The 24,529-nt window shown below is 47.4% G+C and overlaps 1 protein-coding gene across 2 annotated transcripts in view; it reads left to right on the forward strand.

Moving 5' to 3' along the window:
* NOVA2 (NOVA alternative splicing regulator 2) overlaps positions 1 to 9,190 on the forward strand; it is a 76,492-nt gene extending 67,302 nt beyond the window's left edge. For both annotated transcript variants that reach the window (XM_060258313.1, XM_060258314.1), the window contains exon 4: positions 7,862 to 9,190. In XM_060258313.1, the coding sequence (XP_060114296.1) occupies positions 7,862 to 8,878 (1,017 nt within the window). In that variant the 3' untranslated portion in view covers positions 8,879 to 9,190. The remainder of the gene's footprint in view (positions 1 to 7,861) is intronic.
* Positions 9,191 to 24,529: the final 15,339 nt, after the last annotated feature.

Raw genomic sequence — 24,529 nt, forward strand, 5'->3', positions numbered from 1 at the left:
TCAAGTTGCAGCCAACCTGTAGGGTTTCAGGGCAAGATGTGCTCAGAGGTAGTTTGTCATTGCTAGAAGTGTGCATTTGACATAAACCAATCCAAAAGGATACCTGAAAAAATACCTTACCAGTATTTTTTAGGTATTATTTAGTCCAAATACAGACTCAGAGAGTCTGGTCACCCACCGGTATAGCCTTTAAAAAAAATTTTCCTTTTATTAGGAGGTATGAACATATGAAGCTGCCTTCTACTGAATCAGACCCTCAGTCCATCAAAGTCAGCATTGACTACTCAGGCTGGCAGAGGCTCTCCAGGGTCTCAAGCTGAGGTTTTTCACACCTATTTGGCTGGATCCTTTTTAGTTGGAGATGCCGGGGATTGAACCTGGGACCTTCTGCTTACCAAGCAGATGCTCTACCACTGAGCCACCATCCCTCCTTGTCCTAATATTTATTAGGAGATAGTGTGGGGTATTAGGCGATAGCAACCCTGTGGTGCAGAGTCCAATATCATTATCACCACCACCACCATCACCTTCTTTTTAATGATTTATTTTCCTGGATACCTGGCGTATCCATCAAGTGTGCAAAAACTCCAGAATTGTTTGAGGTGGCCTTGTTTGGCTGTACTTTCCCCCCCACTCCAAACAAAGAAAATTTTATTAAAATTGTAATGTGACAGATTTCAAAAAGATGAACATGTACATTAACACCCTTAGAGTAACATTAAGCGAAAAATAGTAATAAAAAAGAAATTACAAAACAATGCTTCAAATAAATAAATAAAACCTAAAAGCTCAAAACAGGAGCCCCGTGGCGCAAAGTGGTAAAGCTGCAGTACTGCAGTCCTAAGCTCTGCTCACGACCTGAGTTCGATCCCGGCAGAAGCTGCGTTCAGGTAGCCGGCTCACGGTTGACTCAGCCTTCCATCCTTCTGAGGTTGGTAAAATGAGTCCCCAGCTTGCTGGGGAGAAAGTGTAGATGACTGGGGAAGGCAATAGCAAACCACCCCGTAAAAAGTCTGCAAAGCTTTGCTCCATAACTTCTGTGTTATGGCGGCCACAAGTATAGCCACCTTCAAGAAGGGTTTAGATAAAAATATGGAGCACAGGTCCATCAGTGGCTATTAGCCACAGTGTATGTGTGTATATAAAATTTTTTGCCACTGTGTGACACAGAGTGTTGGACTTGATGGGCCGTTGGCCTGATCCAACATGGCTTCTCTTATGTTCTTATGTGTGATTGAACAGGCATGCCAAAGCCAGCTGTGACGGAGAAGGAAGTAAGAGAGAGGGAGAAGGAAGCAGACAACAGCCAGTTGCTTGCGGGCCTGATAGGACCCCTCTTGGGGCTTGATTTGGCCCTTGGACGACATGTTTGACACCCCTGTTATAGATCTCTACAGAGCAGCTTCCTGCAGCTGTCCAAGCCAGCACATGGCAATAACCGCCACCTCTAGACCTCAGTTAAGAGTTGTGTCTGCTCTGCTCAGTACAAAAGAGACCTTCCTCCTTACTTCCAGGGGTTTTATCTTCTCTCTCTCCCCTCCCACTGACCAGGTCAGGCCAGGTCAAAGAAGCTTTTCCTGTAGTCTTCAGAATTTTCTTCCTGGAGTTTTTCTAGTCTTAGTTCCCTGCTGGGGGAAAGAGGGGGGGATTGGGAGCCTGACTCACTCATTGTCTCTCCTGCTAGATCTATTAGCATTTGTATGAAGGCGGGCGGAGGGAAGTCTGGAAACAGCTGAACTGACTCCTGCCTTGTTGTCCGCTAAAAAGGAAAAATAAGTCTAAAGAGTGAAGGTTTTTGCTCATTTCAGCCCTCCACGGTTATATATATCTCTTTTCCCTTTTAAAAATAGGTTCTGGATTTTGACCTTCTCCTTCCCCTCCCCCCCACCTCTGTTTTGAAAGCCAGAAATCAAAAGAGCGAGTGAGTAGTTGGGAAGGTGACAATTGATTTGGGTGTGGGGTGAGGGGGAAAACAGAAAACCCAATAGGAATAGAGGAGGAAGAAGGCAGTGTTGGGATGGGGGCAGAAGTGAAGTGGTTATGTCTGCCATTAAGGGTGTCACACAGCAAGGTGAACCGCTGGCTTTCATGTCACCAGAAAAGGAACTTCAGCTGGGAAGAAGAAGCCCGAATGGAGTTGATGGAGTCTTGGAACAAAATGCAACTTAGGTGTTGCGGCGGTGGCTGAAAGAACGCTCCGGTCGCAGCTGACTTATAGCAACCTCATAAGCCAGTGGTGGCCAACGGTAGCTCTCCAGATGTTTTTTGCCTACAACTTCCATCAGCCCCAGCCATTGACCATGCTGGCTGGAGCTGACGGGAGTTGTAGGCAAAAAACATCTGGAGAGCGACCGTTGGCCTCCCGTCATAAGGTTTTCAAGGCAGGAGAGAAACAAATCGGTTGTCTATTGCCTGCCTCTGGTAGCTGGTGTCCCATCTGAGTCCGAACCTGGACTGACACTCCTTCCAAGATAGGGCAAGCCTGGGCCGTCCCGCTGAGGGATCTTAGCTGTTAATGACAACCCTTTCCGAGTTTGTGTGGTCCTCTGGGCCTGGAGGAAGCGGCTAATTCTCAGACCACATAGGGTTGCCAATCCCCAGGTGGGGGCAGCGGATCCCCTCGTTCAAAACCCATCCCCCCGCTTCAGCGTCATCAGAAAGCGGGGGGGGATGTCTGCTGGGGTCTCCATTATTCCCTACGGAAACTGATTCCCATAGGAGATAATGGAGAATTGATCCGCGGTTATCTGGGGCTCTGGGGTGTGTGTGTGTGTTTTGAGCTAGAAGCACCACATTTTCAGTATAGCATCCAGTGCCTCTCCTCAAAATACCATCAACATTTCAAAAGGATTTGACCAGGGGGTCCAATTCTATGAGCCCCCAAAGAAGGTACCCCTATCCTTCATTCTTTCCAATGGAGGAAAGGCATTTAAAAGGTGTGTAGTCCCTATAAATTTGATGGCCAGAACTCCCTTTGAAGTTCAATTATGCTTGTCACAACCTTGCTCCTGGCTCCACCCCCAAAGTCTCCAAGCTCCACCCCCAAAGTCCCCCGATATTTCTTGAATTGGACTTGACAACCCTACATAGCTTTCCAAGCGGGACAGCTGCTCTGTTCTGCCAGCAGAGGAGCACTGCCTCCTCTCCCCCTTACTCTCCGCTCTCATCTGTCCCCATAGTTGTGGGCTGGCTGACTGAGGCCATGGATTTCAGGGGACGCCAGTGACTTGATTACATAAGAGCATTTCCTTGCTAAATCTGAACAGCTCTCTCTCTCTCTCTCTGGTTACATAAAAGGAAGGCAGGGTGGGTGGGTGGAGGAGTCCCTGAAGTAATCACTCCCCATACTCACCCTTTCACTGCCCCCCCCACGCATTCCTCCCATTCTCTTCAGCTGTAGAATCTCATGGATGAGTGAGAGTCAAAGAAAATCTTGTTCAAACCCCTCTACCCTGAAGCAGAACCCTACATGTATTTAATTACATTTTATACACACTTTATTCTGCGAGTGGGGTGCTACGAGCAAAGTTTATTTATTTATTTATTTATTTATATTGGGATTTATACCCCGCCCTTCGCACCGAAGTTTGTTTGCATTCTTCATGAGTACAGAACAGCCTCACAATGTGGGGTGGCCTCCAGAATCAAAGATCAGCTGCTTTTATATATATATTCACAGAGAGAGACACAGAGAGTCAGACTCAACTGTGCGACTGAACAACAACACACACAGAGAGAGATTCTTATTAAGAGCTCAAGAAAAGCCCTGCTGGTTCAGACCAAGAGTCTAGCACAGGGGTGGCCAAACTTGCGTAACGTAAGAGCCACACAGAATAAATGTCAGATGTTTGAGAGCTGCAAAACATGAATGTCAGATGTCTGAGGGAAGGAAGGAATATAGATGTGGAGGGAGGGAGAGAGACAGGTGGAAAGAAAGCAACTTTAATTTTAAATGCATTCCCCAAGCCACTGGCTGGCTTGGCTTGGAGAAGTGATTTTAAGAGAGACGGGGCAGTGGGGGCTTTGAGAGCCGCACGATATGTGTGAAATTGCCACAAGTGGCTCCTGAGCCACAGTTTGGTCACCCCTGGTCTAGCTCATCCAACCTCCTGTTTCACACAGTTTCCAACCAGTTCATCTGGACACCAACAACAGGGCATAGAGGCTGAGGCCTTCATAAGAACATAAGTAGAGCCCTGCTGATCAGGCTAATAGTCCATCTAGGCCAGCCTCCTGTCTTACACAGTAGCCAATCTGTTCCTCCAGATGGCCAGCCATGGGGTATAAAGGCTAAGGCCTTTCTCTGATGTTGCCTCCTGGCTCTGGGATTCAGAGGCTTTGTGTCTCTGAGTGTGGAGGTTCCCCTCAGTCACCATGGCTAGTAGCCATCGGTAGACTTATCCTTTATGACTCTGAAGAGCCAGTTTGGTGTAGTGGTTAAGCGCCTGGACTCTTATCTGGGAGAACCGGGTTTGATTCCCCCCTCCTCCACTTGCAGCTGCTGGAATGGCCTTGGTCAGCCATAGCTTTTGCAGGAGTTGTCCTTGAAAGGGCAGCTGCTGTGAGAGTCCTCTCAGCCCCACCCACCTCAAGGGGTTTCTATTGTGGGGGGGGGGGGAAGTAAAGGAGATTGTGACCGCTCTGAGATTCAGAGTATAGGGCGAGATATAAATCCAATATCTTCTTATCTTCTTCTCCGTAGAAGCCCCTTTTACAGCTGTTAATTCCTATAGCCATCAATACATCCTCCAGCAGTGAATTTCACATTTTAATCACTCTCAGTGTAAAGTTGTATTTCCTTTTGTCCATTCCGACCTACTACCCATCAGCTTCACTGGATGCCCTCAAGTTCTAGTATTTTGGGACAAGGACAAAAATTTCTCTTCCTCTACTCTCTCCGCCCCATACATAATGTTATAAACCCCTGTCACATTCCCCCTTAGTCATCTCTTTTCTAAACTGACAAGTTCCAGACTCTATAGCCTGTCTTAGAAGGGAAAATACTCCAAGCTCCTCACCCTCTTGGTTGCCCTTCTCTGCGCTTTTCCCAGCTCTGCCGTGTCCTTTTTGAGATTCGGGGACCAGAAACTGTACACAGTATTGTCACTCATGCTTATGAAGCTATGCTTAAAAGCTGGTCGGTGAACTTGAGGCAAATAAGATTTTTGTTGCTGAATAAAATGGGCCCGCCAGAATTGCACTCCTACGCATCTGACTCACAAAAGCTTAGGTCTCCTGGGTTTATTTTGTTGCTGAATAGGACTTTCCATGGTTGGGACAACACTGAATTGATATCCGGCCCTCCATTCCGAATTTCAGAGTCTCAAAGTGGCTCACAATCTCCTTTACCTTCCTCCCCCACAACAGACACCTTGTGAGGTGGGGCTGAGAGAGCTCTTACAGAAGCTGCCCTTTCAAGGACAACTCCTATGAGAGCTATGGCTGACCCAAGGCCATTCCAGCAGGTGTATGTGGAGGAGTGGGGAATCAAACCCGGTTCTCCCAGATAAGAGTCCGCACACTTCACCACTACACCAAACTAATAGAAAAAAAGTGCACAATTGTATCATCCCGAAAACATCCCCCCAACCCGGTCCATGGAAAAATTGTCTTCCACAAAACAGGTTCCTGGTGCCAAAAAGGTTGAGGACCACTGTATTAAACCATGCAAAAATAAAAGACATCATGCAAAATGTGCATATTTGGATTGCTCTCTCAGGCTGTAAAATCCAATGGTCCTCGGCACAGAATGTTGGATCTTTTTAATAAATCTTTTCTGTAAATCATGTAGCATACATGGCCCTGGTTGAAAGTGGAGATAGTTTTGTCTTCTCCAATTTGTATCCATGCCTCAGTTTCTCCCCTGGTTTTGATGGAAGGCCTAGCTATCCCTTTGTCAGAAATAGGGGAGGGACGGTGGCTCAGTGGTAGAGCATCTGCTTGGTAAGCAGAAGGCCCCAGGTTCAATCTCCAACTAAAAAGGGTCCATCCAAGTAGGCGTGAAAAACCTCAGCTTGAGACTCTGGAGAGCTGCTGCCAGTCTGAGTAGACAATACTGACTTTGATGGACTGAGGGTCTGATTCAGTTGAAGGCAGCTTCGTATGTTCATTTGGACCTCGTTCTAGGGAACCTAGAAAGAACCACAGCAGTAGCGCCTAGGAAGATGCTGACTGTTCCCTGCTCGTGAGCTTTGCCATGGTGGGGGTGGTGAAAATGCCTCTTTGCGACCCTGGCCCAGTTTTCCCAAGCAGAGGTCGAGAGCAGCGTTTTGAAGGGAGGGTGCTAGCTGCTCTCCGTGGTGCTGAAAGGAACTTCCTCACAAGGGGTGCTACGGTAGGCACTGGTAACGGACTGCTGAATAATAATGGAACATCTTTAAGAAGGACGGAGAAGTTGGATTGATGGCAGGCATGGATGAGTTTGGAGTCTGTCCATAGGAAGGAAGGGCAAGGAACCTTCTCCGTGCCAAAATGATAAACAGGAGTCTGTTGGCACCTTAAAAGCCAACAGCATTTTATTACAGCAGAACCGTTCTACAGCCCATTTTGCCAGAGACCATATCACTGGAAAGGACTCATCCACGAAGGCATACATTGGAATAAAACGTTCCTATTCTTTAAAGTGCCACTAAAATCCTGTGTGGTTTTGCCTCAAGAGGCGAACGTTGGGATCGTGTGTGGAAAGTCCCGAGTCGCAGTTGACTTATGGAAGCCCATCGAGAGGTTTCCGAGGCAAGTGACGTACAGAGGTGGTTTTGCCATTGCCTTCCTCCCCTATTGGCACTGTCACCTGTGCTATAAAATGGATTACCGTCTGCTATCTTTATGAGATATCATGATGTGAAACACCCCAGGCTAGGCAATATGTGACGATACAGTAAACTTCTCTGAGTGCTGTTGAGTTTTTATTGTATTTTATTGTTTTATCGTATGTTGTACTCTGCGCACTCTGTGGCATTGTAGCCTACTGAGGTTCCTGTCTTCCTCATGCCCCCCACCTCAGATCTCCAGAATTTTCCCAGCCTGGATCTGACAACTGCTGGTAGCCAGGGTGTACCCAGCAGCTCTAGTTACCACCCAGATGGCCAGTTTGCTATGGGCAGCACCAGGTCTAGGGCAAATAGAACCCTAGGCAGGTGCCTCCCCGGGGCACTCCGCTTGCCCTGCTGCCACTCTGCTCACTCCCTCCCACCAGCTCGCTGTGACTAAAACAGAGCCCTACCGGCTTCTCCCAGTCCACGCCTGCAAGTTTTGTTAAAAGACAGATGGAGGAGGTATCTCCTCCTTCCTTTCCAGAACGGGAAGTGAGAAGGGAGCGAAGCTTCCTCCATTTGTCTTTTAACAAAACGCGCAGGTGCAGGCTAGGAGAAGCCAATAGGGCTCTGTTTTAGTCGCGGCAAGCTTCTGGGGAGGGGCGAGCAAGCAGAGCATGGTGGGGGCAGTGGTTTGGAGGGAGCTGGTGGCCGTGGCGGGAGGGGGAGGGAAGCAAACTAGGTGGTTGTCTTGGGCGCTGGAGGGGGGGAGCCCAATTCGGTGCCCCCGCCTCTCAGCGCCCTAGACAACCACCTAGTTTGCCTAGTGGGCCAGCCGGCCCTGGCTATAGGATATGGCAAACACTCCTACACATCTGGAGCCCTCTGATGCAGAACAGCTCTTCATGAGTCAGTTGTTCTTCTGCTTCCTCTCAGATACGATTTAATCCTGTAAGTTAATTGTCTGCTTCCTGTGACAATCAGTAAAGCCCGTCTTGGCATCAGTGACAACCGTTTGGCATTAGACGGGAAGGGTAGGGAATTGAGAAGTGTGTGAACTGAACATTACCCCTCCCCCCTCACAGGCCTCTCCTTTCCCTCCAATGCAGGCCAAGGTGATTGTTCCCAACAGCACGGCCGGGCTGATCATCGGCAAAGGCGGGGCCACGGTCAAAGCCATCATGGAACAGTCGGGAGCCTGGGTGCAGCTGAGCCAGAAGCCGGAGGGCATCAACCTTCAGGAACGGGTGGTGACCATCAGCGGGGAGCCCGAACAGATCCACAAGGCAGTTGATATCATTGTCCAGAAGATCCAGGAGGATCCGCAGAGCAGCAGCTGTCTCAACATCAGCTACGCCAACATCACAGGCCCTGTGGCCAATTCTAACCCAACTGGATCCCCTTATGCTAACTCCACGGACGTCCTGCCTGCGGCTGCAGCCGCTGCCACAGCATCAGGTTTGCTGGGTCACACCAGTCTTGCCGGAGTTGGAGCTTTCCCAGCTGCTCTGCCGGGTTTCTCCGGGAGCGACCTTTTGGCCATTAGCACGGCTCTCAACACCTTGGCGAGCTACGGATACAACACCAGTTCACTGGGGCTCGGCCTCAACTCAGCAGCTGCGTCCGGGGTGCTGGCAGCTGTAGCTGCCGGTGCCAACCCAGCAGCTGCCGCTGCCGCCAATCTCTTAGCTTCCTATGCCAACGAAGCTTCTACCAGCACCTCCACACCAGCCGGTGCGGTCGGAGCCTTCACGTTGGGCTCTTTAGCTGCTGCCACAGGGGCAGCCAACGGCTACCTGGGGACAGCCTCCCCACTGGTGGCCAGCTCCTTCTTGGCCACTGAGAAGCTCGTGGAAAGCGCCAAAGATATGGTGGAGATCGCCGTGCCGGAGAACCTAGTAGGCGCCATTTTGGGGAAAGGAGGCAAGACGTTGGTGGAGTACCAAGAGCTGACGGGCGCTCGTATCCAGATTTCCAAAAAGGGGGAGTTTATTCCAGGCACTAGGAACCGTAAAGTCACCATCACAGGCACGCCGGCCGCCACACAAGCGGCCCAATATCTCATCAGCCAGCGAGTAACATACGAGCAAGGAGTTCGAGCAACCAACCCACAGAAAGTGGGATAAGAGAAGTCTGGAGAGAAGTCTGGGGGGAAGGAGTAGAATTCAAATTAAGTCTTTAAATCGTTCAAATTGTAACCAACCTGACACCAGCCCCCCCCCCAAATGTCCATCTTGTACACACACACACACACACACACACACACACAAACACACTTTCTCTCACTCCTCTGGTCGGGAAACAGCTCAACATTTCCTCTGCTGGACCGTTATTTCGCCATTGGTGCGATCCTGTATATGTATATATATGGCAACGTTTTCTTTTCTTTTTGAGTTGATGAATTTTAATAGAAAAAAAATCATTTTTTAAGAAAACAATATCCTCTCTCTTTCCCTCTTTATTTCTAATGTTCTGAATCAATAGTGGGGGAGGGTCTGCCTCTTAACCCCCCTGCACCGTCACATGTAGATCAGGTTCAGAAGTTCCCGACAGGCGTGTGTGTATGTGTGTGGTCCCCTCTTGATGCCCGCTGAAACCTTTATAGGATACAGGTGCTCAGGCTGTGTTTCCAAATGCATGGGGGAGGGAAGCCGATCTGGGTTTGAATCCTGGCACGGTGGTTCACAAAGGGCCATCTTCCCTGTGACCTTGACCTCTAAAATTGGTGTTGCTCTGTAGTGTATCAAACCCACACGTTTTCTTGTAGCGAAGAAAAGTATGGCATAACTGTAGTTAGCCTTGCTCGTTTTGAGACGAGGTTCGAGAAAAGAGGGGGGGTGGACTCCGAAATGGGGAATTGAATGGGGTGGGGTAGCTATTGACCCATGTATATTTTCATTTGGGAGGGATTAACTTTATGTGTATCCATCCTTAGCCCAGTCGTAAAGGGGGAGAAAGTGAGGTATTTGGAGTGAAGGGTTATTGATAAGGGATGGCCCTTTGATATACCTAAGAGGCGGCTGGGAGATGGCAAGGATATTGGATCGTGGTATCTACAATGGAGGATTTTTGGAAAAGGCAAGCTGTGACTTGAATGGAAACAGGACACGGAGGTGTCTAGGCTTCTCCTGTGGTTTTATAAGGATGGCAGAGAGACAATTTAGAAGGATAACGAGTCTCTCGAGATGAGACGAACATCCTAGAGCCAGGGCAGTGGGTTTCTTCCTGCAAAGCGGAGGACAGATTCTTGTGAGGCCTCAGGTGGCACATAATCGCTTTCCATTGAAATAGTGTCTGTTCCATTGACTTTGTTGCACAGAGCCACGTGTTGAGGATGGTTTCCCAAGATGCATCGGACTGCTTACTATTGCGTCACCAGCATCTCTCACCTGTGGGATGAGTAACCTACAGATGAGGGTTGTCTTGTGGAGAAGTGGTATAGCCCCTTGGTATTGCAGATTGTCTCCAAATAATAGGAAGAAAGCACTCCTTGGTTTACCGGGGGTTGCTGTCTAAACCAGCCATGTTTTTTTTCATAATACCTTGTTACAAGAAGCATTTTCCCTATGGGAGGCATAACTGGAAAAGAAAACACCCACTTGCTTATTCTTGATGCTTCCCATCTCTCCGGGGTGGCCCAGCCTGGTGTGTTCACTAAGCTAACGAAAGTTGCACAGTTCCCCCTTCCCTCCCCCCAAGACGCAAAGAAAGCACTAGGGTATTCCCATGCTCTTATCAGTATTATCTCCTGGCATGGCATCGTACCTTAGCAGAGGGAATACAAAGTCCGTCGGCTCTTGGGATCCCGACTCGGTTGGGGAGGATTCTCTTTGACCCGCCTTCTTTCTCTCTTTATCCCCACCCCCAACCCTTGCATGAACAAGCAGTATTACCAGCCCGCAGCTGTGAGAAGGCCTTTGATGCTGACCGTTACACAGCGGGGATACAGCTTCCTTCCTGTAAGAGCCTCCTTTCTCGTGAAAAATTTGCGCCCTCTGTGCATTCCCGTTTTCAATCGAATGCCTGCCGTTTGGATGGCAACTGATGCACGTACCCTTGTGATGCAAGGGGGGGGGCTCTTTCCCCCTCTGATCACCCTGCCACCCAAAAGGCAGCCTTTCAGTTCAGTACAGGGGCTGCGTGTTGTTTTAATAGTTTCTTATCCTGATGTATTTGCAAGCGTTTCAGTGATGCATGATATTTATCGCCTGCCCCACCTGCTCCCCTTAAAGGAGCACAAAAGAAAATCAGGGTATCTCCCTGAGATGTTTACATACAGGTCTAGCAATGTCCTCTAAATCATGGGGAGGGTTTGGCCCTACCTGCTTTCGAAGGTTCCCACATTTGAATAGGAGTGTCTTTTCACCTCCTGCCAGATTTTGCTTCTTGGAAATACGGAGCAATGAGGGTTGCCCTCAGTCCAAGCAAATGGACAGCATTGTCCCATTCAGGTCTTCATCTCCTTTTTGACCGAAAAGGTCACTTGAAAAAGTTAGTTCATGTTGGGAGCCTCATATTTTCAGCTGGTGGCAGAAGCCCGCCCCTTTCGTTTCTTGTTCCGGAGTGGATGACTTCCTTCGTAAGGTCTCCAATGTGAAGTGGATGTCTACCTCGTCACCCGGCTCTCGCTGTGATGTAGCGTTGCTGTGGCACCACAAGCTACTTCTTTTCAGGTCGTGCAAGTGCCCCTCTGAGCCATCTCGCAGCCAATATGGCCGCTCCAAGCCAGTGTGGTGGTGGTGTTTTAAGGTGTTTTGTATGCATGCCTACTGGCTTGTTTGTGGGAGGACTGGTGGCAAGAGATTTCTGTTAAGGAAGAATGGAATTTAGGGCGTTGCCCTGTTTGTCTCGCTTAGGATATCCCGAGTAAGGTCGGGGGCTGAAAGGACTATCGACTTGGTTGTGTTTACATGGGTCTCCATACAAGATCTTGGTAGGGGAGTGGGGCAGGGATGCAGCAGGAGGCCCTCGTGAGCACTTCCCTCCCTTGCTTGTCTCCCAATGCCCCTGCAGCTCCCATTAATGTAGACCTTTCTCTTCTGGCCTCAGCGTCCAACATTTTTAACTCCAGCGGCAAGATGTGGACTTGTGCAATATTTTTTCTATTACCACTAGAGGGGAAACCCTTCCCTCTTGACTCTTTTGGAAGCATGAGGGTGAATGCTGGTGGAACAACCTAAAATGGGGTTGGGGGGAGTGAGGAGAGAGGCAGGAAAAGTCCCTTCTAGATTAGTTTGATCCACTACCAACAGGCAAGGCCGGGACTCAAGGCTGATTCTACAGGGTTTGGGGGAGGGGGTCTAGGATATGTTTTGGGAGGGGGGATTCATCTCTTATTAGGTAGCAGCCTGTGTCTTGTTTCTGTTTCCTTCTTAGTCTGACAGGAAGGACATAAGACTCTATAACCACTAGGGAGCAAAACTGAAATGTGAAACTTATATACTATTTTAATTAAGGAAGCAATATCTTATCTAGCAACATTGCACTGATTTTAACGGAGTGAGGAGAGCTGCTGCACCCAGCGTATTATCCACAAAAGGTTTCCCAGGAAAAGGGAGGAAGAAAAACAGAATTGCCAGCAATGAAGGCCTCAGTTCGCACTGGCGGAGATTCTGGGCCTCTTGGTTTTTGCAAGGAACAAATGTTGCTGCTGTTTTGCTAGTGCGTTGCATATCAGGCTATGCCAGGGTGGCGAGGAAGAGCGAAAGGAAATGTGTTGTGCCAAACGTTTAGCCTGCGTCTTTTTAAACAGTGTGGATGCATAAGGGGAGAAATGAGAGCTCCCTTCCTCTACTGAATCATTCAGACATTTTGGCAATTCATTCTAAGGCTGTAGGATTCATCCCTTCCTCTTCTTTGGCCTCTTCTTCTTCAGGAGCTTATGACCATTGGCTATGTTTGATTCCCCACTCCTCCACTTGCACCTGCTGGAATGGCTTTGGGTCAGCCATAGCTCTGGCAGAGGTTGTCCTTGAAAGGGCAGCTGCTGTGAGAGTCCTCTCAGCCCCACCCACCTCACAGGGTGTTTGTTGTGGGGGAGGAAGATAAAGGAGATTGTGAGCTGCTCTGAGATTCGGAGTGGAGGGCGGGATATAAATCCAATATCTTCATCTACCTCACAGGGTGTCTGTTGTGGGGGAGGAAGATAAAGGAGATTGTGAGCCGCTCTGAGACTCTGAGATTCAGAGTGGAGGGCGGGATATAAATCCAATGTCGTCTTCTTCTTATGTGCACTTAAATGTCAAAATCCCTGCGCCAAGGTGATCGATATCCTGTGCCAGGAGCCTGCAGAAATTAGGCTGATCAAATTTGCCTACTTTTTCTGATTTTGCTTTGTTCGTTCCACCTCTGCTACGCTTGGAGTGAAAGGCACTGAGGTCTCGCCCCCTTAAAAATGGAAATCTAATTCACTTACTTCATTCTTCTTCCAGCATCAAAAGTATTTTCAACTATATATTTTTTTTTAAAGGAAACTGCATTTCTTAAGGAGCAGAATATTGTGTTCGGCAGCATTTCTGTGCTTCTGCAAAAATTGCAATTAGTAGCCCCTGAAGTGCCTCTTCCATAAATTTGTCAAATGCTCTTTTGTAAAGATTTCCCAAACCTACTTCCTTCCTTTTCTCCCTGTACACCATTCTGGAGACAGGAAGAGAAGGTGAAGAATATGGTCCACTGGGTGGACCAAGAACTCTTCATGGCTCTGTTTGACTCCGGTGGGACCAGGGCTTTTTTTTTGTAGCAGGAACTCCTTTGCATATTAGGCCACACACACCCTGATGTAGCCAATCCTCCTGTGGCTTACAGTAGACCCTGTACAAATTGCTCCTCGGTGGCAACTTAGAGACCAAGATTTTTGGGGTGTGAGGTTTTTTGTGTGTGTGAGAGTTTTTGAGAATAAAATTTCCCTTCATCAGATATTGGCTGTGTTTTGTTTCTGTGGGACTTGTGCTGGATTATATCCTGATTGTGCTTCTTTGTATCATCTAGCACATCCTCTCCTGTTTGGTGTAGTGGTTAAGTGTGCGGACTCTTATCTGGGAGAACCGGGTTAGATTCCCCACTCCTCCACTTAAAGCTGCTGGAATGGCCTTGGGTCAGCCATAGTGGTTAAGTGTGCGGACTCTTATCTGGGAGAACCGAGTTTGATTCCCCACTCCTCCACTTACAGCTGCTGGAATGGCCTTGGGTCAGCCTAGTTATCGCAGGAGTTTGAAAGGGCAGCTGCTTGAGAGCCCTCTCAGCCCCACCCACCTCACAGGGTGTCTGTTGTGGGGGAGAAGATATAGGAGATTGTAAACCGCTATGAGTCTCTGATTCAGAGTGAAGGGCGGGGTAAAAATCTGCAGTCTTCTTCTTCCTCCATGAGGCTTCCTCCCTACCTGCCAAATCCACAACATTCTTTTCCTGTCTCTTTCTACAAGGCTAAATTAAAAAATGCAAAAGATGAATTTCCCTCGGCCCTGGAATGATGACGGTTTCTCCTACCAGAATGTCTTCTGCATAGAACTGTTTGGGAACGCGATGGACCCACATCCTGTTTAAAAAGACGCACTCTCTTTGGGTTTGTTTGTTTGTTTGTTTTTGTTTTTCGAAGTGCCAAACTATTATTTATAGAAAACATGCAGCTATTTAAGAAATTTTTTAAAAGGGAGAGTTGTTGGGGAAAGGGGGAGGGAGGGGAGGGCAGTGTTTTGATATTTAAAAACAAAAGTTAAAAAAAAACAGTGAAGTGTAGAACTTGTTAGTGGACCTGAAATCAGGTCCTTAGTGGCTTTTAAAAAATGACATTTTTTAAAAAAAAGAGAGAGATAGAGACCTCCAGAGGGGTCTTTCGGCACCATTTATGAATCTTGGTAGAATAGCTCTTGTAGATGGAGGCATGAGATCAAATCTTTTGCACCAGTAATATTGGGGAGGGGGCTGTTATGTATCAACCCCGTACAAGGTAGGGATTTGCTTAACAAAACAATATCCAATTTAATATTCTTGGGGTTTTTCTTTCTTTCATCTAACAAAAAAAAATACTCTTTAAGAGCAAGGGGAGGAGGGTCTGTTCTTGACCTTGCTTTGAGAGAAATATCTACCACTTGGTACATATCCTGGTTTTGGAGAAAAGAGAGAACTGAGGTCTGTCTAGGGCAAGAAGACCTTTCAGGGCTGTGGATTCATGGCCAGCAATTTCACAGCACTAGCTCATGTCTGATATCCTTCAGCCAGCTGGGTGGAGCAGGGGCTAATTTTGCTTCCCTGGACATCCAGTGGGGACAATACAGCAAAAGTTAGTTGAAATCCACATCATAATCAAGTCTCCTTCATGTTGCCATCCAGTGGAGAGTTGCATACCAGGCCTAAATCCATTTCCTCGGAATTAGGCCTCACTCGTTTCTGTGGGGCTCACTTCCTGATATTCTCTGGTTTGCTGTCACAACTAACTTTTTTTCTGGACGGCATTCAGTATCTTTTGTTGTTTTCCAAGCTGGGATGTGAGTCTCGATGGGGGAGTTAAAGGCACCTTCAGCGTTCCTTAACTCTGACTCTCCTGAGAATCCCTGCTTGGAAGATGGTCCCACCAGAGCTCTCAGTCACGAGTCTGATGGCCTGGCTATAGCCACAATGCCTAGGTAAGAGGTTGCCGTAACAATATACCACACAAGGGTGCTAGGCATGGTGGATTGTGGAGATCAACATGTTCATCTCTGAATTTTGCTAATGTTGTGACTGCCTTCCCTCTCTCTTCACCAGTCTCCTCTACTGGAATTTACCTGTACCCCTCCCTACCCCCTTCCCAGTCCACTTTCAGTTCATTTTAAAAGCAATCATTTGTTCCTGGGTGTTTGAGTCCCCCACACCCTTCATCCCACCCCACCCTTGGTGCTTGGGAATGGGTGGTGAAACCTGCTACGGTGGGAGCTGGGACCTGCAAGCTTTCAATGTGCCAAATACGAGCTAGATTTTTATGAATTAAAATAATTTTAAGAAGCTCTTGAAAGGGTCCACAGTGGAGGTAGCCAGGCTAGACTTGACTGTGTGTCCACTGCTTAGCCTGAAGGGAAACTCCAGCCTCTTCTGCCCTTAGGAAGAATTGCTCTTTGAATAGCTCCTGGCACTGTGTCATGCCGAACTGGTATGTACTGGTGCATGTGGCCTCTTTCCAACTTCAAAGGATCAAGAGACAGTTCTGGAGGGTGAGGTGGGAGTAGGGCTGTGCCCAAATAAAAGAAGGGGGGGTGAAGCTTCCCCTCTTATGTGGGTTTCAAGTCCTGGAAAGGCCAGTATGTATATGTATATCTCATAATTTCTACATCCACTCACCTTCCAACAGAATCACATGCAGCACTGGGGGACCGGGAGGGAGAGTTGTCTTGTTATCATTTACTCTCCACTTACTGTCCTCCCCCCCGACATTTATCATATCACTGTTGGTTTTTTTTTTCTTTCTTGTTTTAATATCCAGGCAGTTGTGTTCAAAGAAGGGGTGTGGTGATGGCAAGGTTTAAAAAAAAGGAAAACAAAAAGGCAATCGATAAGGTCGAATGGGAATGTTGCAGGTGAAACGCCTTCTCCTCCACTTGTGTGTGCATCCCAGTTTTGAGTGCCAAGCTGTCATCCTACCCTATCGCCCTCCCCTTCCTCAAAAACTGTTTTAATTTTGTGTCAGGGCACTTCATTTTTCTGGAGCATCCTTTCATTCAGCATTTTGACAAGTTCGCACACCACAAAGTTCTATCTATAAATATATATATAAGTATATATATATTATTTAAAAAAAACTTACCTAAAGCAGCGTGGGACTCTTTATACAGTGGTTGGCTACCTCTGGACTGCTTTTCCAAATCCACCTTCATCCTTCTTCTCAGCATCAAGAACATTTCTAGCGTGTTGTTTTTCCAGGGGACACAACCTCTCACCTTTCCAATGTGTTTTTTTTTAAAATAATAATAATAATTTTTTTAAAAAACGAAGGCAACTTTTGCTTCATCCGAATTGGGGATTCCATCTCGAATTCTCTCACTGCCGGCAACAGTCATCTTGTTTCAATCCGTCTTCTGAACTTATGGGCTTCACCCTTTCCATCATTTCGAACTTTAAAACCTCCCTCCTTCTGTGTTCATCAAACCTGTGTTTTTTGGATTTTTTCCTCATCTTCCATATTACAAAACAAACAAAAATTATATATATAAATATATAAATACTAGGAAATGAAAAAAAATACTACAGACTGTCAAATTCTTACAGTTTAGACTACTGAATGGGATGATTTGATGTCACCTTTTTTCCCTTCATTGTAAATACTCTGTTTCTGTTTTAACATGCTGATGGGGAGGGGGGGCAAAGAGAAGGGGAGAGGGAGGCCCATTAATTTTGTGTTCTCAAACATCAGAGACAAATAAATGTATAAAAGTGTCGGCGGTTTGCTGGAATAGGAGACAGAACAGATAAACCTTTTTTTAAAATTACAACAGAAGGTCGGCTGGGGAGAAGGAAGGAGAGGTTCTTCTAGAGCCAATTTATACTGGCAGTGGAATCAGTGCTGGTGAAAAAATCCTAGATTGTACCACCTGAAGGTGTGTGTGTGTGTGCATGAGAGACAGGATGTTGTACAATAGAGTCCCTCCCAGTAAATTCTCTCCCAGTACACCAGTATAATCAGTGAGAAGAGATCAGTTTAGCCAACATGATCTTTCAATATGAGCCAAAGGAGATAGTTCAAATATGAAAGAGATTTCATGGTTCTTTGAAGAAGTAGAGGTCACCAGAATTGGGTTCCATTCTATGGAAGCAGATGGTGTGGGGTCATATGAACATATGAAGCTGCCTTATACTGAATCAGACCTTGGTCCATCAAAGTCAGTATTGTCTTCTCAGACTGGCAGTGGCTCTCCAGGGTCTCAAGCTGAGGTTTTGCACACCTATTTGCCTGGACCCTTTTTTGGAGATGCCAGGGATTGAACCTGGGACCTTCTGCTTCCCAAGCAGATGCTCTACCACTGAGCCACTGTCCCTCCCCATCTGGATTCCATCCAAGGATCACAGCACCCAGTGTGGTAAAGAACGACACTGGGTTATAGAGGAGGAAAACTGGGTTATAGCAACTCTCAAGAATGGTAATTTGGAGGACTGAGCAGTTGCTCTTCGGGATAGCTTTGGGGATTTGAAGGATTAGGGCATTTGTGTGGCATCCAATCCCACGGTCGACACCATACCATGACTGTGGCTGATGCCTTCTCAGGTGGAAGAGAAAGGAATTTATAAACTTTTGGCTCCTCCTCCCCTAGTTTGGTAGCTCTTTGGGCTGGGAGGGGGAGCAGGTGAGCATAGCCGGAGGTTATGCAGTGCCCGCATTGCAGGTATAAAGTCCCATGTTCAATCCCCAGCATCTCCACCCAGAATATCCTCTACCCTGGACCTGACAGAAGCATGACCAGCCCAAGTAACCAGTGCTGCTATCACTTGGTAGAAGGCAGTTTCACACGTTGGTTTTATATCTGTGCAAACCTCCGATACCTTTTATGCAACAGTCTCCGATCATTCTGGATTTTTGTTCTCCATCAAAAGCTCGCTTTTAACTGCAATCTTATTTATTCTCGTGGGGGTGGTGCCAAAGTGGGAAGATTAAAAAAAAAAAAGAGGGTGATGATTGAAAAAAAAATGTTTTTATTGTTAAAAAGATTTTAAAAACAGCAACCAAGTAACCAACTCCATTGCCATGGCTACATAGCAAAAACAAAAAAACAAAAAAATTCTGAATGTCTCGGTAGCTTTATGTGTTTAGTGTAAAGTTGTGTATTGATTTTGTGCTCAGTGGAGTCAGCGTTTTTTTTAGTGCTAATACTATTAACTCATTTCTGTCATGATAAATGTCCATTCACGACATCACTTCCGTCTTCCGTTGTCGTTTTTTCTTTACATTTCACAACAATCTTAACCCATTTTTACTAATGGCGCTGGATCGTGTCACAGGGAAAACTACATCTTGGCCTCATCATTTCCCCTCCCTCCACTCCTTCCTTGTCCCATTACCGGGCACAGGGTGAATTATAGCGGGCGAATCACAAACTGCAAACCGATGTTGACTGAGGATAGGTTGGCCATTTCTGAGCTATATGCCGTAAGAGGGCGTTTTGTGAGAAATGCTACTGGGAGGTCAAAATGCCCAACCTCAGAGGGGGCATCCGTCTGTCATGTCTCTGCAAGATGCTCTGGCCTTCATGCTTTCCATTTAGTCTCCAACTGGAGGTAGGCAATCCTGTTGTGTCTCTGCAAAGGATCACTCCATCCGTCCCAATGCTTAGACACAGCAGAATTCTCTCCGAAGCTACCTGTTGCATCTCTTTATCAGTCACTGCTCTGGGCTTACCCCTTTCCAGTCAGACTACTACCTCATGCAGGGTTGCTACAACAAAAGCAGCAGCGTATTCTTCTCCTTCACACAACAAAAGTAAATTAGTATGGCTTTGAGGGAAATGGGCCCCAGTTTTAATTCAGACAAAACAATTCTTTGATAAACAACTTTGAGAAACACAGGGTTAAGTATTTCTGGAGAGGGGAGTTAACTGAGGAAAATCCTCCCCTTGAGCAATGGGGCTTTGTTTCTTCCCCTATATTTTCCCCAGAATGGGATTTTAAAAGGGGGGAGAGAGGGGGGGGAGGTAAAGGTAGTAGAAAAGAGCACCTCAAATAGTACGTGAATCAGATTTGGAACTGGGTCTATGATCAGTGTGTAAATTAGAACATCTGGGTTAAGTAGTGGATTTCTCGTTGAAATTTACACCTTTCCTTGATTTTATTACCTTCTGAAGTGTTGTAAACATCTTTTGTTGATGTTGTAAAGCCTGTGTTCTGTCACTAAGGGTCAGCATGATGCTGTAGACTTCAGCACCAACTTCCAGCAGGGCTACATCTTGTGCCTGAAGATGGTATGTGCCGAAAACACAACAAAGGCATGAACTGAGAATAAACTTAGATTTGGATGAGAACAGACTTAAAGCAGCCACGGGGGCAACAGGTGCTCAGCCACATGACTGGAGCTTCAGGGGAATGAGCTGCTCTAAATCCCATTGGGAAATGTTCACACACACCCCTCACAATATCTTTGTAAAAGAGACCATTCGAGATCCGCAGAAAATAATACACAGCGCAAATCTATGTGGGCCTTGCACATTACACATTTGCTTTCTTCACACAAGCACACACACACACGGAGGAAGTAAAATAGTTTGATCTCAGACAGCTAGTTTGAATCCACCCCCCATCCCAAGTGTCGAATCCAAATTTTCAAATTAGCTCTGTCCCATCGGATGGGCTAAGTCCACCCCTGGCTCCTGCCTGGCAGCCCATCTGGCAGTGAACGAAGGTGGTGCTGCTGTGGGCGGCTTCACCCGCTGCCCAGTGCACAGCTACTGAGGTGAATGGGCAGCCGGCCCTTCTCTTCTGCTCCTTGGGACAGAACTCGGCAGCAATGCCAGGCCCCAAAGACAACAGCAACTGCCATTTTCCTCTCTCCCTTCCTCCCTCTAGGGTTGCCAGGTCCAACTCAGGAAATACCTGGAGACTTTGAGGTGGAGCCAGGGGCAAGGTTGTGGCAAGCACGATTGAACTCCAAAAGGAGTTCTGGCCATTGCAGTTAAAGGGACCACATGCCTTCCCTCCGTTTGGAAATAATGAAGGATAGGCGCCCCTTCTTTTGGGGCTCATAGAATTGGATCCCCTGGTCCAATCTTTTTTAAACTGGGGGGGGGAGGGTTGGAGGGGAGAGGCAGCAGATACGATGCTGCAGATTTGTTGCCTCTACCTCAAAAAACAGAGCCCCAGATAGCCCCAGATCTATTCTCCATTATACCCCATGGAAACCAGTCTCCAAAGGGTATAATGTCCAGCAAACATTCAATCCCCCCCTCTTTCTGATAACCCTGAAGTTGGGGGGAAGGCCTCCAAACCAGGGGACCCCCCTTCCTTTATTGTTGGCCCCCCCAACCTCCCAGCCATCCAGGGCTGCTGCTTCTAGGGTTGCCAAGTCCTCTTCGTCTCAGAGCTGGGAACTTTATGGTACCTTTTATACCATAGAGTTCCCCTCCCAAATGACTAGACCGTCCAGGAAAACCATAGAGTTTTCTTGAAAATGCCTAGAGTGACTGCTTACAGGTGATGTCATCACGCCGGCGACATAGAGGGAGGTTCCCAGATTGGGAACCCCCGCCTGGACTGGGGGCTTGGTAGCCCTAGCTGCTTTCCCTCAGGCCAGGTTGCCCCGACTCCCCCCTTAAAATGGAGGCCAGACTGGCAGGTGACACCAGTGGTGTTCCCATGGCTCCTCTTGCTGCTAGGCTCCTGGACAGGAGGTGGGCAGGCACCCGGGCCCTCAGTTGCCCCTATCAAAAAGGGTGGGAAAGTCTCCTCAAAGGCCGGCCGCCTCTTTCCTCTCCTTTCCCGCCTTCCATTCACTTCAACTGAGGCACACCCCCAGAATCTGACCCTCTCTCCTCAGGCAACCAGTAAGGAGGTTGCAGATGGGCGCCCACTCGACAGACAATGGTGGTGTTGGTGCGGCTCCTGGTAAGCGAGCACCTGGCCCCTCAGTTCCCCTCATCAAAAAGGGCGGGAATGTCTCCTTGAAGGCCAGGAGGGTCTTCGCTTTTCTCTCCCTCTGAAAAGCCTCTGCCTGAGACCCTGGAAAGCAGCTGATAGCCTGAGGAGACAGTGCTGACTTGGATGGACCAAGCATCTGATTCAGTATACAGCAGTTTTCATGTGTCCAGAAGTTCAACCCAGGAACTTGCTGACAGACTCTTCTCCACATAGAAGCACCATAGTGAAAGTTTGATTCAATATCTGGGAACAAGACATTTCAAGCTGTTGTTCAGCTGCTATGAACTTCCTCCATAGATTACTACTGCAGATTTATAGCCCACCCTTCTCTGAATCAGAGACTCAGAGCAGCTTACAATCTCCCGTATCTTCTCCCCCCACAACAGACACCCTGTGAGGTGGGTGAGGCTGAGAGGGCTCTCCCTGCAGCTGCCCTTTCAAGGACAACCTCTGCCAGAGCTATGGCTGACCCAAGGCCATTCCAGCAGGTGCATGTGGAGGTGTGGGGAATCAAACCCAGTTCTCCCAGATAAGAGTCTGCACACTTAACCACCACACCAAACTGGCTCTAGTCCTGGTGAAGTCTTCATTGGTCAGTCAGGACTTACCTTACAGGTGGTAAAGCTAACTTTAAAAAGCAAAGAAACCTAGAGATGTGACAAATTGCACTTTGTGAAGAGAAGTGGCAGGAATCTAGCCATGCAGTTCCAAATAATGCTACAGCAGCAATCTCTACAGATTGTCCCCTCCCACTGCAGACCCCAGCTTCTCCCTTGATGCTTTCCTTATCCAGGAACAAAAACAACAGGGAACTCACTGAACTACTGTGGGAGAGGAAACAGAAAGTCCTGTCCTCTAAAGTCCATGAATAGTTGGGTATTTGAGAAATGAGACTCCTTCAAAACAGGTATGGTTGTCAAGGTGGGTTTTTTTTAAAAAAAAAATTGTGAAACATGTTTTCTTGAACGTGCAAAGGCTCATTTAGACAAAGGAATATTATGATGTTTCCGAGTTTGAGAGAGGTTGCATTGCATTGCCTTTTCCATCTTTTGGGCCTCCTTGAAAATATATGTATGGAAGTATAAAATGGAGGTCCATACTTGAATCAACATGTTGTTCACTGATTTTCACTTAGAAGCCTCAGGGACAGATCACATTACATTGCCTTTTTATTACCTAGCCTAACGTTGTTTGGAGTTGGTGGGTAATCTTCTCTGTCAACAGACCTTCTGTCTCCTGTCCTCACAACTCTTTGGAAATCTATAGCGCTGTGACTCGACCCGTCACTTTGTTCCTCTTCTACATGTTAGACTATTACACAGAGTTTCCGGAAAGTACCTTGAGGCAGGTGGGTATGACCACACAAGAGCCTTTGGTGCTCCAAATCACTGCACAGAAGTAACACACAATGGTCAATGCTGCAGATGGCAACAAGCAGATGAATACAAGTGATGCAGGACTTAGGGCCACCAGTTGTGGATTGGGAAATACCTGGGCATTTGGAGGATGGAACACAAGGAAGGCAGTGTTTGGGAAGGGGAGGGACTTCAATGGAGTATAATGCCATAGAGTCCACCTAAGGAGAGCCAGTTTGGTGTAGTGGTTAAGTGTGTGGACTCTTATCTGGGAGAACCGGGTTTGATTCCCCACTCCTCCACTTGCACCTGCTGGAATGGCCTTGGGTCAGCCATAGCTCTGGCAGAGGTTGTCCTTGAAAGGGCAGCTGCTGGGAGAGCCCTCTCCAGCCCCACCCACCTCACAGGGTGTCTGTTGTGGGGGAGGAAGGTAAAGGAGATTGTGAGCCGCTCTGAGACTCTTCGGAGTGGAGGGCGGGATATAAATCCAATATCTTCATCTTCTTCTTCTTCTTCCAAAGTTGCCCTTTTCTCCAGGTGAACTCATTTCTGGCACCTGTCTCCTGTCCTCACTCCTGTTCCAGGAGATCTCCAGCCACCTTTAAGACTAACACATTTTATTGTAGCATAAGCTTTTGAGAAACACAGCTCTTTGTCAGATGTACCTGGAAGCTGCCAACCCTGATGTAGGTCCCCTTTTGGCAATCTGTTGTACAAGATGGGGAGAATAAATGACTTGGAAACTTCTCCTCCATGCCCAAGTCTCCTCTCCAGGATTCTTTAAGTTGGATATATAGCATTATTCCGCTAAGGCGACACAGCACAACTTCGTAATTTTTGAAGCGGCAGAATATAAACAGAAAGCGATAAATCGCTATTTCACAACAGCAGCAGAGCGCATTTGAGCGACAGGGAAGCGCACATGACCCTGTTTCACCCCAGTTTGGAAGCCCTTCCCCCGCTTCAAAGTAATCAGAAAGTGGGGGGGGGAGTGTCTGCTGCCTATTATTCCCTGTGGAGACCGATTCCCATAGGATATAATGCAGAGCTGATCTGTGGGTATCTGGGGCTCCGGGGGGCTGTTTTGTGAGGTAGAGGCACCAAATTTGCAGCATAGCATCCATTGCCTCTCCTCAAAACACCCTCCATGTTTCGAAAAGATTGGACCAGGGGGTCCAATTCTATGAGCCCCCAAAGAAGGTGCCTCTATCCTTCATTATTTCCAACAAAGGGAAAGCATTTAAAAACTGCATGGTCCCTTGAAATGTGATGGCCAGAACTCCCTTTGGAGTTCAATGATGCTTATCACAACCTTGCTCCTGGCTCCACCCCCAAAGTCCCCAGGTATTTCTTGAATTGGACTTGGCAACCCTAACTCCTTAAGAGTCACTGAAACAGATTTCCTCAAGTATTACATATAGGTAAGGCGGGAGGAGTAAGTAACTGAGCAATAAATCCAGCTAAGATTGGAATCACACATTGGGTAAGATGTGTAAATCACAGCAAATTGGTATACAGATAATAAAGCAGTTAACAGATGTGAGAACTGAGTTTGAGTTCAGTGGCACCTTTAACACCAACAAAGTGGTGTCTATAGTCCCTTCCCAGTGCCTTCCTACCTTTTGATATTTTTCAGACACTAGAATTTCTGGGGTCTCACACACACACACAAATATTTATCTGACATGAGGCATGGGTGGGTTTTTTGTGATTAATCATTTATCCTAGTTATCATTTTACTTTGATCTCGTTGGTTAACATAAGAACATAAGAGAAGTAGGGTTGCCAATCCCCAGGTGGGGGAAGGGGATCCCCTGGTTTGGAGGCCCTCCCCCC

The sequence above is a fragment of the Heteronotia binoei genome, chromosome 17 (assembly GCF_032191835.1).
Source record: "Heteronotia binoei isolate CCM8104 ecotype False Entrance Well chromosome 17, APGP_CSIRO_Hbin_v1, whole genome shotgun sequence".
In the NCBI taxonomy this organism is placed as follows: Eukaryota; Metazoa; Chordata; class Lepidosauria; order Squamata; family Gekkonidae; genus Heteronotia; species Heteronotia binoei.